Raw genomic sequence first — 25,409 nt, 5'->3', positions numbered from 1 at the left:
GGACCATGAAGCCACCCCAAAAGAACCCCCACCAAACTTTAGCTGACCCCATATTCTTTGATACTTGGCTCAAACATTACTGACCACTCACCTACTTTCATTTTCAGGCAGATCTGGGACATACCTCCTTCCTCAGACCTGTAGACCCAGTGAAGAGGAGGGTGTCCTCTGCTGACACCAAGTTCCAGGATCTGGAGGCCACTGCTCCTTCAACCTTCAAACCCCTCGGCCATCTGAACATGCCAACCTCTGAGAAATGTGCTGAGAATTCAGTGATCAGCAGCTGGTCGCTCTGGCCACACTTCAGATGGTTCAGGAGAGAGGAAGACAATTCCCAAAGTGCTCCTGGTTGCTCCAGCCCCATCCGAGGGGGATCTCAGACAAGCCAACACAGGAGGCTGGGGAAGATCAGAACACTCTAAAAACGCAGTGGGGGTGGGAACACAGGCCACAAACCCTAACCTTGGGCAAAGGGAGGTAACCTGGCTTTCAGGAAGAAAGTCTCCATGGTTTCAGAGATGTTAGGAATCCACATCTCAGCACTTCCTGGAGAACTGACAGCCCTCTATAAAACATGGGGGAGGGGGTGGGGGGGCTGCATTTCTCCTTTTTTTGGTACCAGGGATTGAACCTATGGGCGCTTAACCACTGAGCCACATCCCCAGCCCTTTTATATTTTATTTAGAGACAAGGTCTCACGGAGTTGCTTAGGGCCTCACTAAATTGCTGAAGCTGGCTTTGAACTTGAAATCCTCCTGCCTCTGCCTCTTGAGTTGCTGGGATTACAGGTGTGTGCCACCGTAACTGGCTTCATTTCTTTATCTTAAGAAGTTTCTAATGTGAATGCTGCAGGAAGAGGCTTCAAAAAACCAGGCTTTGAGTCCCAGTTGGGTGGCCCTGGAAATGTTACTGAATTTCTCTGATCTTCTTGAAAAATACAGAGGATGCTTCCTGCACTACCACAGGAAACAAAGACACGAGTATCCAGCACAGTACTTGGTATATAGTAAGCATCAAGAGCCAGTAGTCTTAGGCATTATTATCAGGCTGGTACCCCAGCAGCTGCTGCCAGCACCCTTCTCTTTTGCCCAGAGAGACAGATGAACTACTCTGAAATAGCACTGAATGACAGACAGATCTAGGGACCCCACAAGGAATCTCCAGGTAACCCCACACATCCTCATGTCCACAAGTCTGCAAATACTTTCTAGCAGCCACATTTTTTTAAATGTGAAAAGAAGAAAATTTGAGATTATATATTTCATGTGTATTTAATTTATATTGGACAGATCAAAGATATTTTTTCAATATGAGTGTTTTCCCACACCCAATGGCAGACCTGAATTTGGCCCAGCTATGATTTGATTCAGTGCTCAATGACCTCAAGTGGCTACCAGGACTACAGTTGACAGCCCAGGTCTAAAAGGGGCTGGGTGTGCCCTTCCCTCCTGGGAGAGAGGAGGCTCAAGTGTGGTAGAAGGAGGAGCCTGGGCTTGTGTTTACGATACTTCCCTCCCCCAGGGATACCAATAATGTTTTATGCAATAACCCCTGCCAGAGATGAAGAAAAGAAAAAGAAAGGCAAATTACCAAGAAAATAAATGGTTTAATTTTTTAAATCTCCACATCAGATCGATTAGTAATAATGGACAACCACATAGAAAACATATTCTTTATTTAAAACAACAAATAAACAAAACAAAACCCTCCAGCTTTGATTTGGGGCCATCAAGGACCAAGAGATTCAGAGGCCAAATAGGACATGAGGATACGTGGGGTTACCTGGAGATTTCTTGTGGGGTCCCTAGGCCCAGAGAACCATGGCAGATGTGAGCTGGGGGGACTCTAGTGATCTGAGAAGGCCCTAGTCTCACAGACCGCTGGGCTCACCCTGCATTCAGAGTTGAGATGTGGACTTGGGTGTGAAAGATGGTACTTACAGCTTGAAGAAAAAAGCCCAGCCACGGGGAAACAGAAGGAAAAACAGAAGGAAACTGGAGGAGACAGGAGGACATACTGAAAAAAACACCTTGTCCTCCGCCTCTTGCTGGTGACAAAGAAAATACCTGAGGTTTTAAAAACAATATGACTTTGGAATATAGTAAATAAATTTAAAAAAATACATAATAAAAAACATCCTTGCTAGAGATCCTTAAAACTAAAAGAGTCTAAAACTTTTCAGAAAAAAAAAATGTATGGTCCATTCTGAAAATGGGACTGGACTTGCTAACTGTGTGGTTCTTTCTTGCCTGAAGAATCCCCATTTGCTTAAATGGCACTTGAAAAGACAGACATAAGATGACATTTGGATAGACGCCACTTTCTACAAGGAGAAAAGAGCTGGCCTCAGTGGTATAGAGTCTTGTGGGAGCCAAAGAATAAAGAAAGTTCTACAGCCAGATTTCCTATTTGAGTCTCAGTCTGTAGAAAGTTTGACATCCCAGATGAAGAACAAAAGCAAACAGCAAACCAATATAGGAAAAGGTCATTCTGAACATTTTAACCTGAAATGAGAAGCAGAGACAAGGAAAAGACAAGGAACCAATTCTAAGGTACTCAAGTTCCAAATACACAAATCCATTCCTATTTGTTTCATTATCTTTTTTCTTTTTCCAACAAGTTGGAGAAAACATGCAGAAATAATGGCCACGGATGGAGCTGACTTCATTCTTCACAGGGCCAAGCTTGAACAAGGCACAGCTCCCTGGTGTTGAAAAGGGCGGGGTTCTCCATCAATGATGTGGGTATCCAACACCACAGGCCTGCCCTCCTGCTGAAGAATACTCCCTGGTCATCTAAACATGACCCAAACCCTCTGACAGAGCAGTAAAGTATTTTGAAAACTTATTATTAAAAAAAAAAACAACTTCATTATTTTTCTAAACCTTCTTGGTGGCTTCAGAATCAAGTGATCATTTCATGTAAATTTGTTTCTTTTCTAGACGCAAGGTATAGTTTTAATACAATCTTTAATCTGGTCTGAAAAACATACTTCAGTATTCGATGACTTGTAACAGTGTGCACATGTAAACGGATGTTCTATATTGTTCGTTTGTTTCACCTGCCAGGAAAGACATCCACCAGTACTTAAACCCCTTTCCCTCAGCTAGTCACCTAGTTACCAGTTTAACCCAACATTGGGCAAAAAAGAGTATGCAGAAGTCAACACAACACACATCCTGACCAGTTTACAAGCATCAAGAGCAGTTTAGAAGCAGGAAATAAATAGAAACATCAACCACAAAAGGTCATCACTCATTCTAGATTTAAAGTGTCCTTTAGGCTTCCTACTTGGCCCGACCCCAGATAACCCACATGTTTGCCCTGCCCCCAGTGAAGGCTCTTTGGAGGGAGCACGTCTCTCTGCACTTCAACATGGGTGGGTGTGGGCTCCAGCACAAGGAATGGACATTTCCAAAGTGTAAAAACACAAAACAACATACACACACACATACAAAAAAAAAAATACCACAAAATAACCGTGGGCCCATGACCTCAAACTGAAAGCTGCAGGTCAGCCAAGGTGAGAGGAGCCATCATGGTGAAATCCTGTTCCTCCTGTTTCTGCAGAACTGGGTTCAGCCCAGTCAAGAGAGAGTCTCAAAATGGGAAGACATAACAAAGACCATTTCTCTGATGCGGCCTGGCGGGCTTTAGATAGTTCTCGTTGAGGCAATGAGAAGTGGTGGGGCCTCTGCATTTTCCACCACTCAAACATTCAGCTTGGGCAGGGCACCAGCTCTGCCCACCTGGAGCCTTGGTGTAGTGTCACTGTCCTTGTGTTCTTTGTTCTGACCCTCTCAACAGGATGCGATGAGGTCAGGGCTCTGTGATTTCCAGCTGGTAAACTGTGAGTCTTCTTTTCCTGCCCATCTTTATCAGGAACCTTTCCGCTCTGAGAAAACAAGCAAGGCCTCTCCAAGTCCACCAAGCAGGAGGCTGCAAACAATGGCATGAGGTTAGCTTCTCACTCCTTGCAGATCACCCAAGCTGCCTGGCACCCACACAGATCAGAACAGGGGACACCTCCTTCAGTCTGGGAGTGCAATTCTCATACCAACCCAGACTGCCTTCCTTCTAGCTGGAATCCAGGACTCACCTGCCACTCAGGGGCAAACCTCCGATACAGCGAGGGAGGTGAGGGGGCTGGAAGACCAGCTTTAACACCTTCCCTCAGGGAAGGCAATGGTGTGTCCTGCTCCTCCTGACCAGCTCGGGCTCCCTGGAGGAAGCACACTAGATAGAAAGGCTTCCCACAGAGCCCTCAGGGGCTTTTTGCTAAAGAGGACTCATGGCTCTGAAATGATGCAGGGGTCCATAGTCTGATCATTGGTAAGGGGATACACTGTGAATCTTTGCATTTCATTTAGGCTAACAGAACATTGAAAGGTGAGCATACAAATGGGGAATCATGAATTTTCCACCAGAAAGAAATAGGGTCAGTGATTTGAAAATGAAGTAGTGTGAGGATGAAAGACAGTGAGTGAGGGAAAAAAAAAAGAGCTGAATATTTTAACATGCCTAAAATTTAATACTTCCAAAGGTCTCTCCATTTTCTATTTTAAACTTCTCAGTAGACAATCTGGTGTCTGTCTGAATCCCCTGTCATTCTGGGCATTGGGCGGGGCCATCACCAAGGGATTATGACAGTCGGTCCCTGAGGGTGAAAGACTCTACCTAGGAGCCAACCACCCTTTCAGAAGAGGTGCTTTTCTTCCCTTCATCTCTATCCACACACCAGTCCTCTTGTGTACTCATACACAACACACACACACACACACACACACACACACACACACACACACACACACTCTGATGACAACACCTTCATATTTCTTTTTTTAATATTTATTTTTTAGTTGTGGGCACAATACCTTTATTTCACTTATTTATTTTTATGTGGTGCTGAGGATCAAACCCAGGGTCTCGCACATGCAAGGCGAGTGCTCCATCGCTGAGCCACAACCCCAGCCCAACACCTTCATATTTCTAACATGTTTGGGATGCTGAATATATCAAATACATGCAGGCTACTCACAGTACAGTCCCAGTAAAAAATGTCACCTATGTGGGTGACTCTGATATCAAGGTAACTTGCACAATTTTATACTTCTAATACAAGAATGAGTTGACTATGGGTGAGAATGTAAACACAGTCAACTTAGGGTCAGGCCAACCTGAGTTCAAGTTTTGGCTCAGGCATTTATTATCTATGTGGTCTTATTAAGCCTCACTTCTTCCATCTGGACCACAGAGGCTGACCATTTCTAAAAGCTTCTGTGAGGCTTAGAAATAATATGCCTGAAGCAATCACCGCTGTGCTTGGCAACCATGGGCAATCAATAAATTATGAGAATAATAAGAGAATTTTTCTAATCAATTCTGTTTCCAGAATAGCAATCCCTTTCCGTGGATCTCACAGCAGGCCGGCCACCTAACCTGAAGATGTCTAGTGATGGACATGTCCCATTGTGTAAGCCAGCCTGTCACACTGGCGAGTAGCTCTGACACCCTGACACCGAACAAGTGTGTCTCTAGGGAGGCACTGGGTTGGCCCTGATTGAGACATGACTCCGCCTCTGCATCTTATAACCTCACCTGTGAGTCTAAGTCCTACTTTCTGAAGCAAGAATCTATTCCTTCGTCACCCTGGAGATTGGGAAAATCCCCCAAGCCACCAGGGCCCCCCTCTCTCGACAAGGGCAGAGTGCATGCGGGTTAAGGAGCCAGTCACTGAGAGAGGGGTACAAGGGTGCTGCCCTCTGGAACAACAGAGGGACAATGGAGATGAGGGGGCAGGGGAGATGAGCACTGAGTTATCTTAAGCTCCAAGTGGCAATGTAATCACTTCTTTCCGACTGAAATCATATTATAAATACTGAGAATCCATCAATTCCATTGAACCCACGATTGTGTGCCTGGAATCAGTATCTATGTTATGAATCAAGTACTCCTCTGAGGACTTCACTCATCTACAGACATCATTTATAGGTTACTTTCTGGGAGAAACTGTGGTGCGAGTTCCAAAAGACCCTATTTTGAAACACAACCCACATGTGAAGTTGGGAACCTGCTTGTCCCTTGTCTAGTTCAGGACCCCAGAAACTGGGACGGGGAGCTCTGTGCTCTTTTCTCTTTGGAGAAGAGATAACAGGGAAGCAGAAGCCGTTCTCAGCCCACGCAGGCTTTCCTTCCAAAGACTAGGCTTTTCCTTTGAAGCAGATCTTCTGTTTCTTCTCAGTAGCCCCTTAAGATGGCCTGCAGCATCTCAATCCCCAGGCAAGTAGAGAGTCCCTGCAATCGGATGCGAAGGCTGTGTGCAGCTTGCATGGGTTTGGATGGCTTTTATTTCTGCAAATGTAACTGGGGGCTCAGTGTTTTATACACTTCCCACTAATCCTCCTAATCACCAGGGAGAAGACCGGGGCAGACTGGCCCTCTGCCACCTGTCCTCCCACAGCCCGAGAACAATGCTGGAGTGTAACAACCCCATTTCATCCCTTTGGCAGAGTTACTTTACAAAACACCCAAGGAGCTTAGCAAGTGCAAAAATGAAAACAACCTCGCTTCGTTCACTGTGAAGCGAGCCAGGGAGGCCAGCTTTGATGTTGCTTTCTAAACGGCAGGAGAAGTGGACACGGGGTCCCGGATTCTTAATAGCATTACAACTATTTAAGCCAGAGCTTGACTGAACTGTTTGCAAATTTTATAATCCTCGTCATTCCTGAAAGGAACACACTTCATGTAGCTAAGGCATAAACATCTGACATGTGGCCAGGAATAGCCACCAAGAGCTGCTCTTTCAGGGGGCTATTTCAGCCCCTCCCCAGCCCTTCTCTCTTCTCCTATTGGGGTACCAAGGGCCTCATCTCAATTTTACATTGTGGTTATTTTATATTGTGGTTATTCAGTTGATTCCTATTGAACCCAACAGACTGGATGGAGACCATATCGTTTGCTTGGCTGCAGGCCCAGCACCTAATGTGGCACCCAATAAATATTTATTCAGCAAATGATTGAATTATACTGGTTCTCTCAAATCCCATTTATATTCCAAACTACTTTGCTTTTGCTCTCTTCCTTACTAAAATGTATCTTGACTAATGTCCCATTCCCTCTGGGATTCAGTGAGTGACAGTTTATAATCTGATAAATTATGAGAAAACTTGAGATTAGGTAATGAGCAATAATGATTGAGAAACCTCTACTTAGTATTTTTAAAGAGGAGGTTTTAAATTTTTTTTTATATACCTTTATTTTGTTTATTTAGTTTTATGCGGTGCTGGGGATCAAACCCAGTGCCTCACATGTGCAAGGCAAGCGCTCTACCACTGAGCTACAATCCCAGCCCTCAAATTCTTAATTCAAATGGGAAATTGATAAATGTCAGACACCATGATTCTAATGGTATTTTGGTATGTGTTGGGGAAGCCCTTCTTGCCCCTAAATTCATTCTTCCTATGCAAAAGAGGTCCCCTAAAATCAAAGGGATGGGACATCTTTACTCCAAGATGATTTAAGATTATTTTTTAAAGATGCTTAGTGTTGGTGAGGTTTGCTTTAGGATGGAGTTTGAGCAATCTTCATGACTGGCACGCAGGTTCAATGAATAATGGGAGGAGGAGGGGGGAAAAAAGGAGAAAAATTGTTTGTGGAATCCTTAGAATAAACACTTGGCATTTCCATTCTCGCCTTGTACCTAAACCATTCCAAAGACAAGGGTGACCTTCCTGGTCTAGAAAAGGGGGTTTAGAGAAGAGTCTCCACAACTAATTCTACTTGACAGGGATACTGCTACCACATCAGAATATTTCCCTCTTGTATGTGAGAACCTCTTTTGCTGAAAGTTTAGAATAGAGGAAATCATTATTGATATATGCCATAAAACTGTTAATTAAAAACCAAATGATTAAATATAATCTCGATATTTAAATTACTGAGCTTGAACTAGATTGTTTTTATAATTAAAAACATGATAAATGGCTGGACAAGAACAGTTGCTTTTAATTAAAGACTGAAAATTGACCCACATGGGTTACTTAGGTTGGAAACTATTCTTGGATACAATACGTATTCATTCAGCATGTACTTGGTGCTAGACTAAAGATATAAAGGTACACAAAAACCAGCCCTTCTGCTACAGTTGCTTGCAGCCTTGTGGGCAGGATAAGTGTGCACACCTAGCTGTCACTCAGCATCACCAGTGCTTCCAGAGCCAGATCCAGAGTGGGCGAGAGGTGCTACTAAGCACTTGACCCCTGAGCTGATCCAAATCTCTAATTAAGAGATGTGCAAATTTTGCAATTTGCTGAAATTTCAAATGGTATTTTTCCCACTCATTTCCATGAATCTTGAGATCAACGATTCCCAAGGGGGGTGATTTTACTTCCCCAGGGAGCATGTCACAATGTCTAGACATTTTCCATTACGATTGAGGAGGTATTATTAGCATTTAGTGGGTTGAGGTTCAGCTTCGCTGCTAGACCTCCTACAAGGCACAGAACAGCGTCCCCACAACAAAGAATCATCTAGCCCCAAATACCATTGGTCTACAGAGTGAGAAACTCAACTTTAGATGGCCTATTTTGTGCAACTAAGCTGCTATCCACCCAAGAAAGTGGATAATGACATGTGTGGGACCCTTGCCAGAGTCAGGGATTAAGTTTACCTCTGTAGCCTCAGAGCCTAGCCCTGCATTTGTGTGGCATGAATGAACATCCAAAAGACTGGATACAGGATGTCAGCTGGAGCAGGTCCTTGGACCCCAGGGGTGGTGAAGGCTGTGCAGAACTGGAGAGCACCTGGCCACATGCAAGGGCAGCTCTGTCTACTGCAGCAATGCTCCTATGAGCAAGAGCAGGCCCACATTAACTAACAGCTGTTCCACATTTTCAAAAGAATCTGGAAGGCTGGACTGGTATAAGAAAATCACCCAATTTCTAAATGTCGATGACTAAGTCAAAATTTGAAAAGCAAAACACAAGAAACTATAACTGTATAGGCAAATGCAATAGGTTTTTAAAAAAATAGGCTGTCACCCCTGCCTTGTGTGACTTCTGATGGGTCTAAATTCCCACACCACAATGATCAGCCCATCCCTCTAAGAGATGGTCACTTAACCACACCTGAACACGCCCAGTGCAGACACAATACAACTAGCTCTCTGCATGGCAGAAATGTGAATTACAGTCTGACACGCCCCTTCTGGTGGTTCACTTTGTGGTAGGAAAATTCTTTGAGGCTAAAAACACACCATTCTTAACCCCAAGAGTTTAAAAAAAAAAATTCAGGAAATTCCAAAGTCAAGGTTCCTTTTGCAATAATCACACATGCTGCTTCCTTCATTTGGATACACACAGCATTTCTTTCCATTTTGTTTGGGGCATACCCTCAAGTTCACAGGATGTGAAACAGTCTAGAGACACAGCCTCTTGCAGACTAGAGCCTCTTTAATATCCCGACTTAGCATTTCCTGGTCGCTGGTGAACTGTCTAACTCTTGTTTCTCACACTCAGTTCAACACCTGTGTTTTTCTGGTTCATTCTGAAATTCTTTACAAAATATGATTGATTGAAGTATTATGTGTAAGAAAAGCAAGAATTTAGACTAAGCCTGGTGCTGTGGTGCATGCCTATAATCCCAGCAACTCAGGAGGCTGAGGCAGGGGGATCATAAGTTCAAGGACAGCCTGGGCAACTTAGTGAGACCCTGTCAAAATAAAAAAAAAAAAAAAAAAAAAAAAAAAAAGAGCTTGGCATGTAGTTCAGTGGTTAGGGCCCCTGGGTTCAAGCTCCATTACCAAAAATCAAAACAAAACACCATCATGACGAATACCACGAAAGTTAAGGATACAGAAATTTGGAGAAGAGATTTAAGAATGTCCCAGGAGGCAAATGTTTTCTCCCTTGGCTGTTGGGTTTGGGACATCAACCAGCCCACCATTTAATGTCATTTCTTTCCAAGTTAAGTGTAGAAGAAGAAAGAGGGAGCATGGATTAGTGGCTGATCCATAGCCCCAGCTTAAACTACTGAGTCTCACCATTGGCACCTCCGCCCTTTTTTGCCTGGGTGACAGGGGCTAAGTCCTCCTATCCCTTGGTCTACATAAGCCTCTCTCTTTTGCATGAGGTTCAGGTTCAAGCTAGTTCAGGCCTTTCTTCCAAGTACTCCTGTCTTCTCTCCCTCCTTCAGTCCTCATGCTCACTGGGCATTCAAACAGCAGTTATTCTACCATCCCATAAATGAAGCTTTTGATTTTCCTTTTCATTGAATGCCCCTTGAGGGATGGATGATGATTTATGCTTTTTAATGGTTTCCATATATGTTGCAGACAGCAGTCACACAATAAATACAACGATTGATGGAATCATAGCTATCATATTCAAATTAAAATAAAAGATGATGAGACTTTTGCCCTAAAAATGCTACCCTGGACATTTTTTTTGTTGTTGTTGTTTCCTGATTCAGCCCCTAAGTAAGAATCAGAACTGTCTTGGCTTCAGTCATGATCCCTCTGTTTTGCTGTTAAATTATCTATATATCCCATATCACTGCTACGGTTTGGATGAGTGATCTCATGGGCCCACATGCTGAAGTCCTGGCTGCCAGTCTGGGGTGCTATTGGGGGGTGATGGGACCTGTAGGAGGGGGGGCCTAGTGGGAGGAAGTGAGGTCATCAGGGATGTGTCCTTGAATGGGACTGTGGGCTCCAGTCCCTTCTTCTTTCTCTCTTCGCTTCCCAGTTGCCATGAGGTGAGCATCTCCCACCAACATATGCTCCCCACCATGATGTCCTGTGTCTTTATAGGCCCCAAAGCAACGGACCCAAGCAACTGTGAACTGAAACCTCAAAACCCATGAGCCAAAATAAACCTTTTCTCCTTGTTAGCTGACTGACTCTGGTATTTGTTATAGTAACACCACCACTTGGGTGGGAAGAGGAACATCTAAGCCAACTTCTCTCATCCCTCCCTTATGAGATTCCACCTGGTACACTGTCTATACTGAAGGCAAGTCTGTGGTGCTTTTTAAATCAGTTCTAGAAAGTTATGGGGCTTTGGACACACAGAGCTCTGGGTTTGAATCCTGGTTTAATCATCTTATGGCTACAGTATCTTGAACTTCCGTTTCTTCATCTTTTGAATATGGAAAATTTGAAGGATTGTTGTAAAAGTGGAAAAAAAAGTAAGGTAAAATGTTGAGAGCACAGTATTTGCTCAATAAATATTTAGTTGTTATTAAAAGGAAGAGGAAGGGAGAATAGGAGGAGGAGGAGGAGGGGAAGGAGGAGGAGGAGGAAGGTACAGGAGCATTTCCTAATTTTTCTTTTTGGGGCAGAAAATGCCCCCCATTAGTGGCTCCTGAGAGAAGTCTGGAATCACTTTTCTTAGTGCTGTGAACCAAAATACTCATTTCTGTTGGTGTGGGATGGTTTAGATATGGCCTTGCCTTGGGCAGGGGAATGAGCATTTCTGGACACCACAGAGGCAGCAATTTCTTACTTTAAAGAACAGTTCCTGACACATATTAGGCATGGGTAAATATCTATTTACTGAATAAGCCTTCCCAGGCCAAGGCCACACGAGATTCAAGTTCATCTCTTAGACTTACCCATCATGGTATTCCACAGGGCCACCAGTCCTGCCCCTCACTCTTCTCCCACAGGAATCTCCTACTGATGTTTAAAAATAACACTGCTGTTTCAGTGGCTTCGATAGCACCCAAAGCATCATTCAAGAAGCCCTGAGAGAAACCAGGATGCCATGGGTACACCTAGGTACCAGCACCAGCTCCCACCAACCAGCACTGTGGTCTTGAGTCATGTATGAGAGTGATATATTCACTCTTCTGATTGTCAATCTACATATCAGTAAAGTCTTCTTTAATACAAAAGCTTTTACTAATACAAGACTTACATTAGGATGAACACATACACCCAATACATACTCTTTCTTCCACATTTGAGCAAAAATTAGTATCCTGTTGAAAGTCAAACAACAAATTTGCATTTCCTTTCATTGCATAAGACTTACCATCCCACAATTGGACTGGTCAGGGTCACATCAAACAGTAATACTGATAGTACAGCTGTGACCACCTGCAGAAAGAATTGCAACAAAAGATCACCAGAGCAGCAGGACTCTGGGAACCCCCCGAATCATTTCTCACAAGCTTACATCATATTATTTCACACCCCTTGACATGAGCCATGTCTTTCCATTTTGTGTCCTTTTCCCCCACACACCTCCTAGTCCCCAGCATTTAGTGTGGCCTCTGAGCAAAGTGTTTGGAAAATGCTAAATCCTAGTCTGATTTGGAGGTGAATAAAAAAAAGGCACACAGCCAACGTTCCTCATCTCACAAAAGGAGGATATTAACTATATTCATTTCCATCTTGCCTCACATATGGAATTCATCTCCAAGTTAAGGCTGCTCACTACCCTGTTCCCGAACACACATGTATCTGTCAATCTGCCTTGTCCACAGCACCATCGCTCTCTGCCACCTCCCCTAGTTCCATCTTTCCGGCCCATTACATAATCTAAGATACCAGGAGCTTCCCAGGGAAGAGAGCGGTTAAATCATTAATGATCTGCAAGTATCAGAAGCCAAAAGAGAGAGAAGAGGTATCCCTACACCTCTCAGAGCTATAAATTCCAGAAAAGTCTCTTAGGAATGGCAGTTGTAGGACCCAGACTCCAGAGGTGCTTCTGAGCAACCGGCACAGAGATTGTGTGTGAACCAATGATCCAACCTTGTCCACACTTGGAACAACTGCTTAAGACAAGCTGTTTCTTGCCTCCAGAATTCTGTATTCTGCAGGTCAAAACAGGTCCCATGAAGAAGGTGATCCTGAGGATCTGCTTTCTTGCTGTAAGAGGAGGTGGGAAGCAGGTCGTGTTGGAATGAGGGTCATTCATGCTGGAGACCCTAGGAAATGTCAACTACCCATCCCCCATGAGACTTTATATGCTGCCCTAGAGGCCTCTTTAGGTCTCATGGATGGGAACAAGGCAAGAAGCAGATGGCCAGAAGGAGGGAGCAGGTCTGATGAACCAACTCCTTACCCACTTAACATCTTTCATTTAGCATCTTAGAAAGAAGTTTGGAACCAGAAACCCAAACCCTTCTGTATGTAAACTTTATGACATTTTGAAACTTTCTGATTTACCTGTTTGCCTCACATTCTGAGTTTTTTGCAAACTTTATTTTCTCCACTGCTTTGCAGCAAAACTCTGGACCACCAGAAAAGATCTAGGTACCATTTTCATGGATAAGAAAGTAGAAACCAGCTGGGTGCATTAGTGCATGCCTGTAATCCCTGTGGCTCAGGAGGCTGAGACAGCAGAATTGCAAGTTCAAAGCCAGGCTCAGCAACTTAGCAAGGCCCTAAGCAACTCAGTGAGACCCTGTCTCTAAATAAAATACAAAATAGGGCTGGGGATGTGGCTCAATGGTCGAGTGCCCCTGAGTTCAATCCCTGGTCCCCAGAAAAAAAGAAAATAAAAAAAGAAAGTAGAAACCAGATCAGAGGGACAACTGCAAAGTGGGACAAAAGGAAAGATTTCTCAAAGTGGGAAGTGAGTGGTGGGGTTTTTTCCCCCCTTAAAGGACACAATGAATGACAGCTGTCCCTCATTCCTCCTTCTTCTTCTTTTTTAAAATACAACATTTCACTTAGGACATGTGCATCTATGGTCATAAGTGAGGCAGGGCTAACACTGTGTTACCTTGCAATGTGGTCATCTGGTTTTAGAAACAAGGCTACACTAAAGCACAAGAGTTAGTCCACCTGCTTCACTGTCTTCCTATAAAGGATAAAGCATTCTTGAACATGAAAGTTGACCCTAATTCCAAGGCCCCTGGACCTGGAGATTCTAGTTGTGGTAGCCGTTAAGAGCCCAGTCAAGTCTTTTATTGCGTCTTAAAAGTTTTCCATGTATATGGTTTCCAAAAATGTATCTTATCTAGTTTCCCAATAGATTAGCATTTAGCCATTTGGAGTCATGATTTTATAGTGTGTGCCTGCTTTCATTATGTTCCTTTCTATTTTTATTGTCATTTTTTTCTTTCTTGTTTTTCCTTCCTTGATCTTGACCCAAATTAACTACCTTGTAATCTCTCTTTCCTTTTGCAACCTCTTGGACATTTCCTGGAATGGTGCTAATTGAGATGCACTTCTTGGCACTGAGGGGAAGAGCGCAGCCTACTGCTGGATGTCAGCGTGGTGGCAATGTGGTGTAAGGGAACGCTTCTCTACATCTGTGAAGGGGCCCCCGGCCACTTCTATTTCTTCACCACTATTGTCATTCCTTTGTCCATTTTTATCAGCTACATGAGGCCCTTTTTTGCTCAGTTTCTCTCCTTTTTTCAGTTTTCTCCTTTTTGCCTCTTTCAGCCTGGGAAAGAGGGACACCTCCCTTGCTCTGCCACACCCACAGCTTGGGGCTGGTGCCTCTGTCCCACAGGAGCTCCTTCAGCCTAGGAGGATTCCCGGCAGCTGTGACACAGGCCGCTGGCCTGCTTCTTCCTATTAACGGCACCATTAGCCAACAAAAACACATCTTCAAATTTTCAAACCAGTCCTGACTTGCAAACAAGATTGGTTTTGGTAAACCACGCTGGTGCCTGCACCATCTGCTCCTTCCTGGAAATGTTTGTGTAGCCTCCCGCCTTTCTCCTGAGCCATGTTCTAAAACTTCTTGGACATTTTTCTCTTTCAATGAGTGAGTCTGCTGCTGGCTGAGATGCTCAATGAAAGTCTTAGAAATAGGTGTGTCTTATTTTTTGTCACAAATGTACAGTGAAGTTGTTTGCCTGGCAGAGCCATCAGGCACTTGGGCGTGCCACTCTTTCAGGAAGAACTGTCAGTTGCTTAGGCTTCTCCACTTGGCTCTCCTTTCCCCACCAGCCCTGACAGTCAGCTCTCCTTTTAGGGGCATTTTCTTTCTTTTTCTTCTTCTCTCTTTTGCACAGAGTTGCTGTAGTTTTACCAGTTCACAAAAGCCAATTCTTAAGAAAGGGCATGCAGCAGGTAGCCATGCCTCTGAGCAAGGTCGACACTGGGCAGCTGGGCAGCCTGGCTTACCCACTAAGAGAATTGCTTCCACACATCAGCCTCACCGTGTGTGAGGTTCAAATTCATGGCTCAGCAAAATGGCAGATTTCTGTGCACCATGAGCCTTCATTGGCCTAACCCAAAGTGCCATTGTTAACAATTTGGTCACATCAATGGTCTACTCCATTTCTAATTCCACCAGGGAGGAAAGAGAAGCCAGGAGAAGCTGAGTGGTCCAAGTCTAGGTGCAGAATGTTTCACACAAAGTCACCAAGGGGTAGAACCTCAGAGAGGTGGAAGGGACAGCCTTCGTTCATAAGAAGACTGTGGCCCAGAGATGGTGACTTGCTCCAGGAACCCTACTGGTTTGCAACAGCAAGGGGTAGAACAAAGTCCTTGACCCCTAAGTTAACCTTTTCTTATAGCCAGGAGCACAAGAAAGGGCTCACACAAGCTCCACGCTGCTTGAAAGGGAAGAACCCACTGAAAGTAGAAGCTCAAAATGGTATTTGCACATCTGTGTTCATAACAGCATTATGTACAACAATCAGATGCAACTCAAGTGTCCACTGAGGGCTGGACAGACAGAATGTGGTACAGACATCTGACAGGATATGATTCAGCCAGAGACAGAAAGGAGATTCTGAAATGTTACCAAATGGATGAATCCTGAAGACACTGTGCTAAGTGAAATAAGCCAGTCACAGAAAGACAAAAACTGCTTCCACTTATATGAGGTACTTAGTCATCCAACTCAGAGAAACTCACAAAGTTAAAGTTTGGGAAAAAGACAAATTTATGGAGATGGGTAATAGTTGCACAACAATATAATGCTGATGAACTGTCCATTTAAAAATGGTTAAGAGGTAAAACCTATATTTATTTTAACACACACACAGAATCTACTTCCTTCTCTCTGCCTGAATTCTTAATTCTTACTCACTCCCCCAACTCTGCCCGACTAAATCTCAAGGCTCCTCTCTAGGCTGCTCTGAAATAAGGACTCTTCAGAATTGCTATGGTTTATCCCCTGAGCTCAGTTGGAAATTTAACCCCCAAACTCACATGTCAATAGCAGCAAGAGGGTGGAAACAACTACAGTGTTTAGAGGTGGGGCTTTGGGAAGTAGTTAGGAGTAGATAAGGTCATTAAGGTGGGAACCCATGACTATAATCCTGATGGCTCTATACAAAGAGGGAGAGAGACCAGACATAAACATGCATATTCCCCATCTGTTGCCATCTGATGCCTTGTGCCACCTTGGGACTCTGCCAGCAAGAAGTTCAGCACTAGAACTACTGATGCCAGTGCAATGCCCTTGAACCTTCAAAACTATGAGCTAAATAAATATTTTTTTTCTTTACTTGCCTCAGGTATTTTGTTATAGTAACAAAAAATGGGTCCACTAGGAACCTTTCCCAAGTGCCCTGTTGCTTGACCTGTTCTCCCCCGAGCATTTGTTCTCCCTGCCTCACAAACCGCCTACAGTTTTGTCTCTTTGTCAATGATGTGTTTACAAGTTGATCTCTCCTCTCCAGTCTGTGAACTTGAGGTCAAAGACATTAAACCATCCCAGTCTGGAGCTCAGTTGGCATCTAGTAAGGAAGGAAAGACTGAGAGCCACTGCTGATCTCTCAGTCACCCACACAAGAAACAGGCACAGTACTTTTGCTTGTTAGGAGGGTCAGCTCTGAGGGAGAGATTCTTCAAGAGCTTGAAAACTTATAATTTGCTCTGAAACATATGTAGAAGCATTTCATTTCAACCCAGAAACAAAATTTCTTCTTATTTGGGGGGGAAAAAAACTTTATACAGAGAGGTCCAATAGGAAGAGTCTATTTTTTCCTATTAGAAATAACTTGGGGTATTGGAATACCTTGGGAGCTTAAAAAGGAGTGTGTGTGTGTGTGTGTGTGTGTGTGTGTGTGTGTGTATCAAGAGCATAACTTTAATTCCTAATTTCCAGCTCCTTGAAGGCAAGGTCACCAAATGCCAAATGGATCACAGAGCAGTACCAAGAACATGTAAGCACAAAACTGATCCCAGCCTTCATTTCTCTGTCTAGATCCCAAGAGCTTCACTACCCACTTCCACCAGTATTTGCCAAACACTGGTTGCAGGAATGTATTGGTTTTGATATTTGTTTGTCTTGGGGGCTTCCTGATGGTCTCAGTTCATTTTCTGCTATAATAGAACATCATCAACGAGGCAATTAATAAAGAACAGAGGTCCATTTGCTAAGATTCTGGAGGCTGGGTGGTCTAAGAGCATGGCAGTGGCTTCTGGATAGGGCCTTTATGGTGTGTCACAACTCATAGAAGGGCAACAGAGCATGTGCAAGACAGAGAGAAGAAACTGGGCTGAGCTCGACTGTTTTTTAAAATTTCTTATTTTTTAGTTGTAGTTGGACACAACGTCTTTATTTCACTTATCTATTTTTATGTGATGCTGAGGATCGAACCCAGCATGGGCGAGGTGAGTGCTCTACCACTGAGCCATAACCCCAGCCTCTCAACTGTTTTTAATCAGGAAACTACTTCCAAGACAACAGCTTCAATTCATTCATGACAGAGCTCTTGAGATTTAATCATCTCTCGAAGGTTGCCACCTGTTAATACTGTTATGATGGCAATTAAGTTTCCACATGAGTTTGGAGGGGACAAGCAAACCACAGCACTGAATGATCATCTGATTAGAGTACAAGGTCTCAAACAGGACCCTTTAGGGAGGAGCACTAAGGTTGGAGCCACAGAAGGAGCCCTCAACCATTCCATACTCTCTCTCTCTGCACCCCAGTCACCCAGGGCCACCCAATCCACAGGATGGGACCCTGCTTTTATCCTGACTCCAGAGTTACACCAGGTTCCCTCTTAGCATTCCACATTTCACCCTGGTCTCCAATCTGGGAAGGGAGCTTTCCAGCCTGCCTGGCTCTGGCCAGTCCTTGTCCTCTTAACTACAATCTTCACTTACACTGGAGTCATAGAACTGGTCTTCCAGAAGGGCTGATCAATGATGATTGGTGTCCCATTGTACCAATCAACCCTTTCATCCAAGCAACAGACATCAATCCCAGTGAACCTCACTCCATGATGATGGTACAAGACCAAGCTCCCCACATTTCTGAGCTGACAATCAGGTCCTAGATGTTATGGACCCTACTGCAACGAGCTTACCCTGAGAATCCATGAAGGGCTGGAACCCCTTTGAAATCTCCCACCACCTTCAATGAAATAATATTGCCCCACACACTAGACACAACAAATTTAACTTTGTCCTCCAAAAATGTCAATAAAAGCATAAATATTTAAAACAAAACAAGACCAAAAAAAAAAAAAAACCTTTAAAATGACTAAAGTCTGCCCCTAAAAAAGGCTTCAAGTTACTCTTGGAACTCACCATTCAAAAGACATTAAGAAATAACCATTATTGCCAATTATTGTTCTTGCTATTAAAAAGCATTTTAAAACATGCAGATTTTTCCTAAAGAAGAGTCGAATCGTCTGAGGCCTGTGTCCTCCACACACTCAGACCTGAAAAACAAACACCAGAACCTGCCCCTCACCGAGCAATGCCAACCACAGCAGAACTCAACGCCACGCGCCGACTGCAGGGCTTTGAACTTCCTGGCTTTGTCAACGGATGTCATAACCTCTGTGTTATTTAAACAGATTTTGGTATTTAAAGTGGATCAGATTTGTTTTTTAAACATTCATTTCAATCCTGAGACAAATTTTCTGTTTAAGGGAAATAAGAAGGAGGAGGAGAGTGTTAGTGGGAACCTGCCAGATAGTGAGGCAACTGTGGGAGAATGAGAGAGGCAGGATTATTTTTTAGTATTTTTTAAGTACATATGACTCTTAAGTACATATGACACACGTAAGACCATCCATTGTCTGTTCCTTCAGAATTAGTTAAGTCACGCACCTCCCTGTTAAGCTGGCTGTCATTTTTTCAAACACAGCTTCATAGTGTCATCTTGCCTTCACTCAGAGAGTTCTCCCTGCCTGGAACAATTTCACAGGCCCGTCCACACGATTCCTACTCACAGCTCCAAAGTCCATCCCTAGAAAACTTTTCCTGACCTGAACTCCATTTATACACATGAATGGATCGGGCACACCCCACCTCCCTACTTCACATGCCAAACTCCACTGAAATGTATGGTCTGTTGAATCAGGTTGTGCTTTGAATGTCCAGGGGCTAACAACAGAGACCTGGTGTGATGTGCACCTGTTAGATTTTATACAACTGCACTAGACATCGGTGGTGATCTAGTGGTAATAAAACCACTACGATCACAATATTGTTTGTTTAACTCTCTTTTCACATCTGAAGGACAACTAGCCCTGAGAACTTGACAACCACAGGGACACTCTCTCTCTGCCCCTCCCCATTGATTAATGACCTCCCCAGGACTAAAAAGAGCTCCAAAGAAAGGATCTGAGACTGGATCTCTCTGGTTCCAAGTCCAAACAAGCCAGTGAAGATTCTCATTGGGTCCAGGAGCAGTTGGCTGATTATGACTAGAGAGGCAGAGTATTATAAGAATACAGAAGATCATTCTTCAACTTCAAGGCTGGAGCACAGGAAGGAACATTTCCCCAGAAGAAGGTATGGAAAGCGCTGGTGGACAGAACAATATCATCTATCTGTCATGCAAAGTGTGGTCCCAGACAAGCTGCACCATTATTAACAGGGAGTTTGGAGGACTACAGAAGCTCAGAGTCTAACCTAGACCTACAAACAGCCACTGCATTGGACCAATGCCCACGTGACAGTAGGTTCTGTTCTAGACCTTCAATTTCAGCAACATGGCACAAGACCTATTTTCTCAGCCTGCTATGTGAATGCCCGGCCACATCTTCATGAACAGTGAACTTGCTCTCTCATAGACCACGGAGCTGGAAGTTTATGTGGACAGTCTTGGAGTCCAGGTAGAAAACTCACATATGAATGTTACTAATCCAGGCCTCCCTTTTAGGTAACTGAGGAAATCTAATGTAAAGTTTATAATTGGAGACCTGGCTTTTACTTCTAGTATCCAAGGAACTAGTCCATATCCATGAGATAGAAACCGCAGCTAAGGCTGAGAACTCTATTTGGCATTATTCAAATATTCAATTAACTCTTATTACCCATCTGGTGATTTATTACCATGATCAGTATAATTATGTATCGCTTCATTTAAAACATATGAACCATTAGTTTTGTCAGGCATCAGAGAAACATTTATTGTAAGCACAATGGGACTGAGAACACAGAAGAGGGACAAAAGAGATTAGGCTTATGTGAAGGCAAGATCAATTTTAATCCAGGAAAAATCTTAGGTGACTTTTACCAAACTCCAACATTCTATGGGAGAAGAAATAGGAGAGAAAAAAAAATTTTAAAAATGTAATGTGAGTATCTAGGTCATGGAAGAAAATAACCAGAATGAGGACATAAAATATTCCAGACATCAGCCTTCACAGTGCCACATGTGTGATCTCATGAGATCCCCACGACATGGCTGCACAGGAGGGTGCTTAACCCATTTTCACAGATGAAAACATCAAAGCTCACAAGGGTAAATATCTTGCTCAGAGTACATAGTTACAAGGGGAGAGTTGGGACTAAAACCAAGTTCCCCTGAGTCCTATGCCAAGCCTTCTTCCCACCTCTATGTTGACCCACCAGGGAAGCTTTGCTAAGCCCTGGAGATGTCAGTGTGGCTCAGTGGTTCTCAACTTTGACTCCATATCCAGACTTTTGTGAGAAGTTAAAATACAAATAACTCACTAATATTCTGTTGCATGTCAATCAAATAGAAATTTGTTAGAGACCCTGGTATGGATGGTTTTTAGATGCTCTCCTTGTAATAAATAGGGTCGAATCTCCCAATTATTGATAGATCACTAGTTGGAGTAAAAATATCCATAAAATTGTCAAAAATCACAGGACCACTTTATAACATTGATGAGATAAGCCAGAACACAGTCAAACAAGACCCCATCATCACTAACTGTATCATCACTGTGACTGTCATTAACTATGCCATTTTACATTTCCCACCAGCAGTGTATGCAGGTTCCAATTTCTTCCCATTCTTGTTATTACCTTTTTTTTTTTTTTTTGGTCATCATAATAAAGTGATATCTCATGTGGTTTTGCCTTGCATTTCCCCGATGACCAGTGATATTGAGTACTTTTTCATGGACTTGTTGGCCATCTTTTCATGGACTTTTTCATCTTCTTCAAAGAACTGTCTAGATCCTTTGCCCCTCAAAAAATTGGGTTATCTTTTATTATTGAGGTATAAGAATTTTTTACAAATTCTAAATACAAGTCTTACATCAGATATATGATTTGTTTGAGCTTATCCTTTACAGTTCAAAAGTTCTTAATTTTAATGAAGTTCAATTGAACTACTTCTACTTTGTGTGTGTGTGTGGGGGGGTGCTGGGGATTGAATCCAGGGCCTTGTGCATGCTAGGCTACCACTCCACCAACTAAGCAATATTCCTAGACCCTTGAACTAGTTTTTGTTATGCTTTTTGGTGTCATGGTCACATTTTAAGTAACAAAGAACTCTAAATCACTCCATCCAACATCTTAACGTACATTATGCATTCATCATAGTTAGGTTTTCCATTTTATAGAAAAGTTATTCTCTTGTAACATCTATATTCTATTCTAGAACATGATCGATCCAAAATATGCATGACTGCATTTGATTTATAATGATTTAAATCTGAGGTTTTGTGACTCAATAGAAATCTGAGAATAAGGAGATCAAACAAGCAAAAGAGTCTAGAAAAATCTTCCATACTAATTCTCTAATATTTTCATGGTAATTTTGAAGAGGTTGGTAACAAGTTCTTTAAAGTAGAAACAGAGGAATGGAGTAGGGAGATGATCCAATCTCTCCCCTCATTTTGTTAGCACTTTAAAGATGTCATTTCCTTGCATATTGGTGCTCATAGTTTAGTTAAAAAGTCAGCCTTCCAAAGCTTATGGTTGTTTCCTCAATTTAAAATAATTTCTTTTTTCTCTACTTGATTTTAAGATTTTCTCTTTATATCTGATTTTCAGCAGTTTGACTAGGATATGCTTAATTATGGTTTTGGGGGGCTTTTTTGTTTTGTTTTTTTTAATACAATGTTTGGGGTTTGGTGAGCTTCTTGAAGCTGTGGGTTGATGTGTTGCAATACTTTTGGAAAATTCTCAGTTATTATCCCTTCAAATATTGCTTCTGCTCAACCTCTTCCTACTGTTCTTCTGGAACTCCAATTAAACATATATTAGGGGCTGAGGTTGTAGCTCAGCAGTGGAGCACTTGCCTAGCATATGTGAGGCACTGGGTTCAATCCTCAGCACCACATAAAAATAAATAAAGTAAAGGTATACAAAATGGAAGTGTTTAAATATATATATATATGTATATGTAAGTGTGTGTGTGTGTGTGTGTGTGTGTGTGTGTGTGTGGCTCTTTTAAGTATTTACCCCATGTCTCTTGTACATTGTTCTATGTTTTCCGTTATTTTTTTTCCTCTGTGCTTCACTTCAAGTATTGCTATTGACCTTAAGTTCACTAATCCTGCTACATTGTATCCAGAACTGCTCTTAGATCTAACCCATCTATTAATTTCAGATGTATTTTTCAGTTTTATAACTTATTTATTACAGATTCCAATTTTGCATTGAAATTCTTTCCACATTTTGTCCATATTTTCCTCTTTTCTTTAACACAATATCCAGTCATTGTAAAGTTATTGCTAATTCCAATGTGTGGCTCATTTGTGGGTTTGTTTCTATGATTTCTCCCATTTGATTTTCAGACACATTTTCCTGTCTATTTTTCACATGTCTATATCTTTAATCGTGTACTGGACACTGTGTATAAAAGAACTATGGAGACTAGATGACACCTTCTACTAGCAAGTTTTTCCTCGAATAGGAGATAGCCTTAATGCACTCAGGGACTGAGACTCAGACATGGGTTGCAGCTTTAGTAACTTAGTCCACTTTTATTTTATCTAGACTCTCAGGTGTGATCTTCCCAAAGTTGTGTTTAAGAGCTTGGTGGATCTCTGTCTCCTCATTTATGAAAGTTCTGCCATTCAAAGGCTTTTTTTTTTTTTTTTTAGTATTTATTTTTTAGTTGTAGTTGAACTCAATATCTTTATTTTATTTATATTTATGTGGTGCTGAGGATTGAAGCCAGGGCCTTGCATGTGCAAGGCGAGCACTCTACCGCTGAGCCCTAACCCCAATCCCATTCAAAGGTTTTGACCTTAGCTATTTAGCCTTCCATCCCAGGCAGGTTCAAAATCTGGAAACTGTCTTTAGCAGATGACACACATTTGTCTCAAGCCCTTCCTTCTAGCAGGACTTTGTCTCCTACACACCCCAAGATTATGAGAGTTTTCTGTTTGCCTTTCTGAGTCAGCCTGCAACTATGCACTGCCCCAGAACTCAGCAACCACCTCATGAGAAAACTGGAGTTCCCCCAGTTTCCAAACCATCAAGCCAGTTCCATATGAGTGCTAAAAACTCTGCTGGTATCTCTTCCCTGAAAATATCTCTTCCTCTTGGACAAAGCCACATCCTTAGTTCACAGCCAGAAAGAGCAAATATTCTCCCTCCTTCCCCACCCCCACCCACGTGACTCAGTATAGTTAGGTGGGCTTCTTTTCACTCTGGAAATCTACTTAATTTCACTCTTATTGCTTTCTGCCATTTCTTTAAAAATTCAGTTTTTGCAATTTATTTGTTTTTCCCCAGTTGTTTCTGTTGTTGCAAACAAGGTACGACACCCTCAAGTGGAAGGTTTCCCTTTATTAAGTACAAGTGAAAACAGACCCAGAGAGATCTGAGCATCTGATTTTCAAGCCAGGCCTGACCAACTGCTATCTCCCTGGAGCTGCTGAATGCCAGGGTGCGGCAAGGAGGGGAGGATTTGTGTAGTTTGTTCTGAATCTCTTTCTGATTACTGACATCTATTCATCATTACAATTTAATTAACTTTTAAAAAAATCACAGTATGGAATTTTGTATACACCAGCTTAGGGCAATAGTCCTTTCTTTCTCTTCAGACATGTGTGACCGATGGTGACGACCAGGGCAGTTTGGAGGCAAGAAGGATATTCAGCTCCTTTTCCTCTTGATTCCATTTCTGCCCACGGGGAAGGAACTCTTCAGATTCCACTTCCATCCTTCTCTTTCAACTTCACTCCGAGGTGAAGAACTGTTCATTTGACTGTGTACATTTGCCAAGATCATGATACTAGTTAGTGGGATTCCAGAGTTGTAAAGGTGGGAACCCACACTCCATGTGGTCTCTTTTCTCTCAAATCCATGCAATAATACTCTCTTGACTCTCCACCTCTTGGGTTTGGGGGAGGAGAATGGAAAGCAAGCATCACCTCCTGCAGGGCGCAGAACGCTTGATGTCTCTCAGCCCTGGCTGAGTTGGTGTTATTTTCAACCCAACTTTGTTTGCCACTTGCCGGCTATTCCTTGTCCATATGTTCTCTTGGTCTACATTCCAAGAAGGGAGGAAGAGTGGGTAGTAGAATTCAAGCACCAAAACCCTGATCTTTTGGGTTTCTTTTCCCAGTGCTAAGGATCACACCCAGCACATACTAGGCAAGTGCTCTACCACTGAGCAACACCTGAACCCTGAACTCTATAACCCAGGCAGACCTTCAGAGACCTCCACTGGGTTGAGTGACCAGCATTTCCTTTTGGTACCCACATTTCTTGGCATATTAATGAGTCTGTTGAAATGGTGTTTCATGGTACCTTTGGAGAGCTTCTTCCCTCTCTTTTTTGGGTGGTTGGCTTCAGCGCATTCTAAGATACCTGATTAGGCTAATTATTTTACTACTGTAATTTTTTTCAAATAAAGGGGGACTACAAGTTGACTAACTATTGTTTATTCTTTTCTAAGTATAAGTTAAATAACATATATATATATAAACACACACATATATATATATATACATATATACATACATACATATATGTATGTATCCACAAACCCTAAAGTCCTGACAGTTCTGACCATACAATTCTCACCTCTTACTGCAAAATGTCAGTGTGTCATTTGTGAATCCATATATGTATGTGTGTACATCCATAATTTTTTTGTGGTACTGGGGATTGAACTCAGGGCCTTGTTCATGCTATATTCCAACCCTTACAGATACATTTAGAACATCCAGTTGTACAAGATAGAGAATTTGAGACTATTCTATTTCCCCCAAAACTCCATTCAGCAACAGCCTGGTGTGAAATTTTAGAATAATTCTTCATTCTAGTACTTTTCATTTTCTTGGTTTCACTGTCCTCAGTAAATGTTCACACC

General features: G+C 42.6%; 1 protein-coding gene across 8 annotated transcripts in view; it reads right to left on the bottom strand.

Annotated features, from left to right (window-relative positions):
• Positions 1–1,658: 1,658 nt before the first annotated feature.
• The window catches only part of Slc35d4 (solute carrier family 35 member D4), a 120,973-nt gene continuing 97,222 nt past the window's right edge, over positions 1,659–25,409 (bottom strand). For 3 of the 8 annotated variants that reach the window (XM_078030265.1, XM_078030262.1, XM_078030260.1), the window contains one exon: positions 1,659–3,939. In XM_078030265.1, coding sequence (XP_077886391.1) covers positions 3,719–3,939 — 221 coding nt within the window. In that variant the 3' untranslated portion in view covers positions 1,659–3,718. Of the gene's footprint in view, positions 3,940–12,032; positions 12,098–17,231; positions 24,581–25,409 lie in introns of those variants that run through there. The other 5 variants (XM_078030266.1, XM_078030267.1, XM_078030263.1 and 2 more) reach the window with 3 other exon arrangements.

The sequence above is a fragment of the Ictidomys tridecemlineatus genome, chromosome 13, assembly GCF_052094955.1.
Source record: "Ictidomys tridecemlineatus isolate mIctTri1 chromosome 13, mIctTri1.hap1, whole genome shotgun sequence".
Lineage (NCBI taxonomy): Eukaryota > Metazoa > Chordata > Mammalia > Rodentia > Sciuridae > Ictidomys > Ictidomys tridecemlineatus.
The sequence above is the reverse complement of the archived record's forward strand: the minus strand, read 5'-3'. Positions and strand labels throughout refer to the sequence as shown.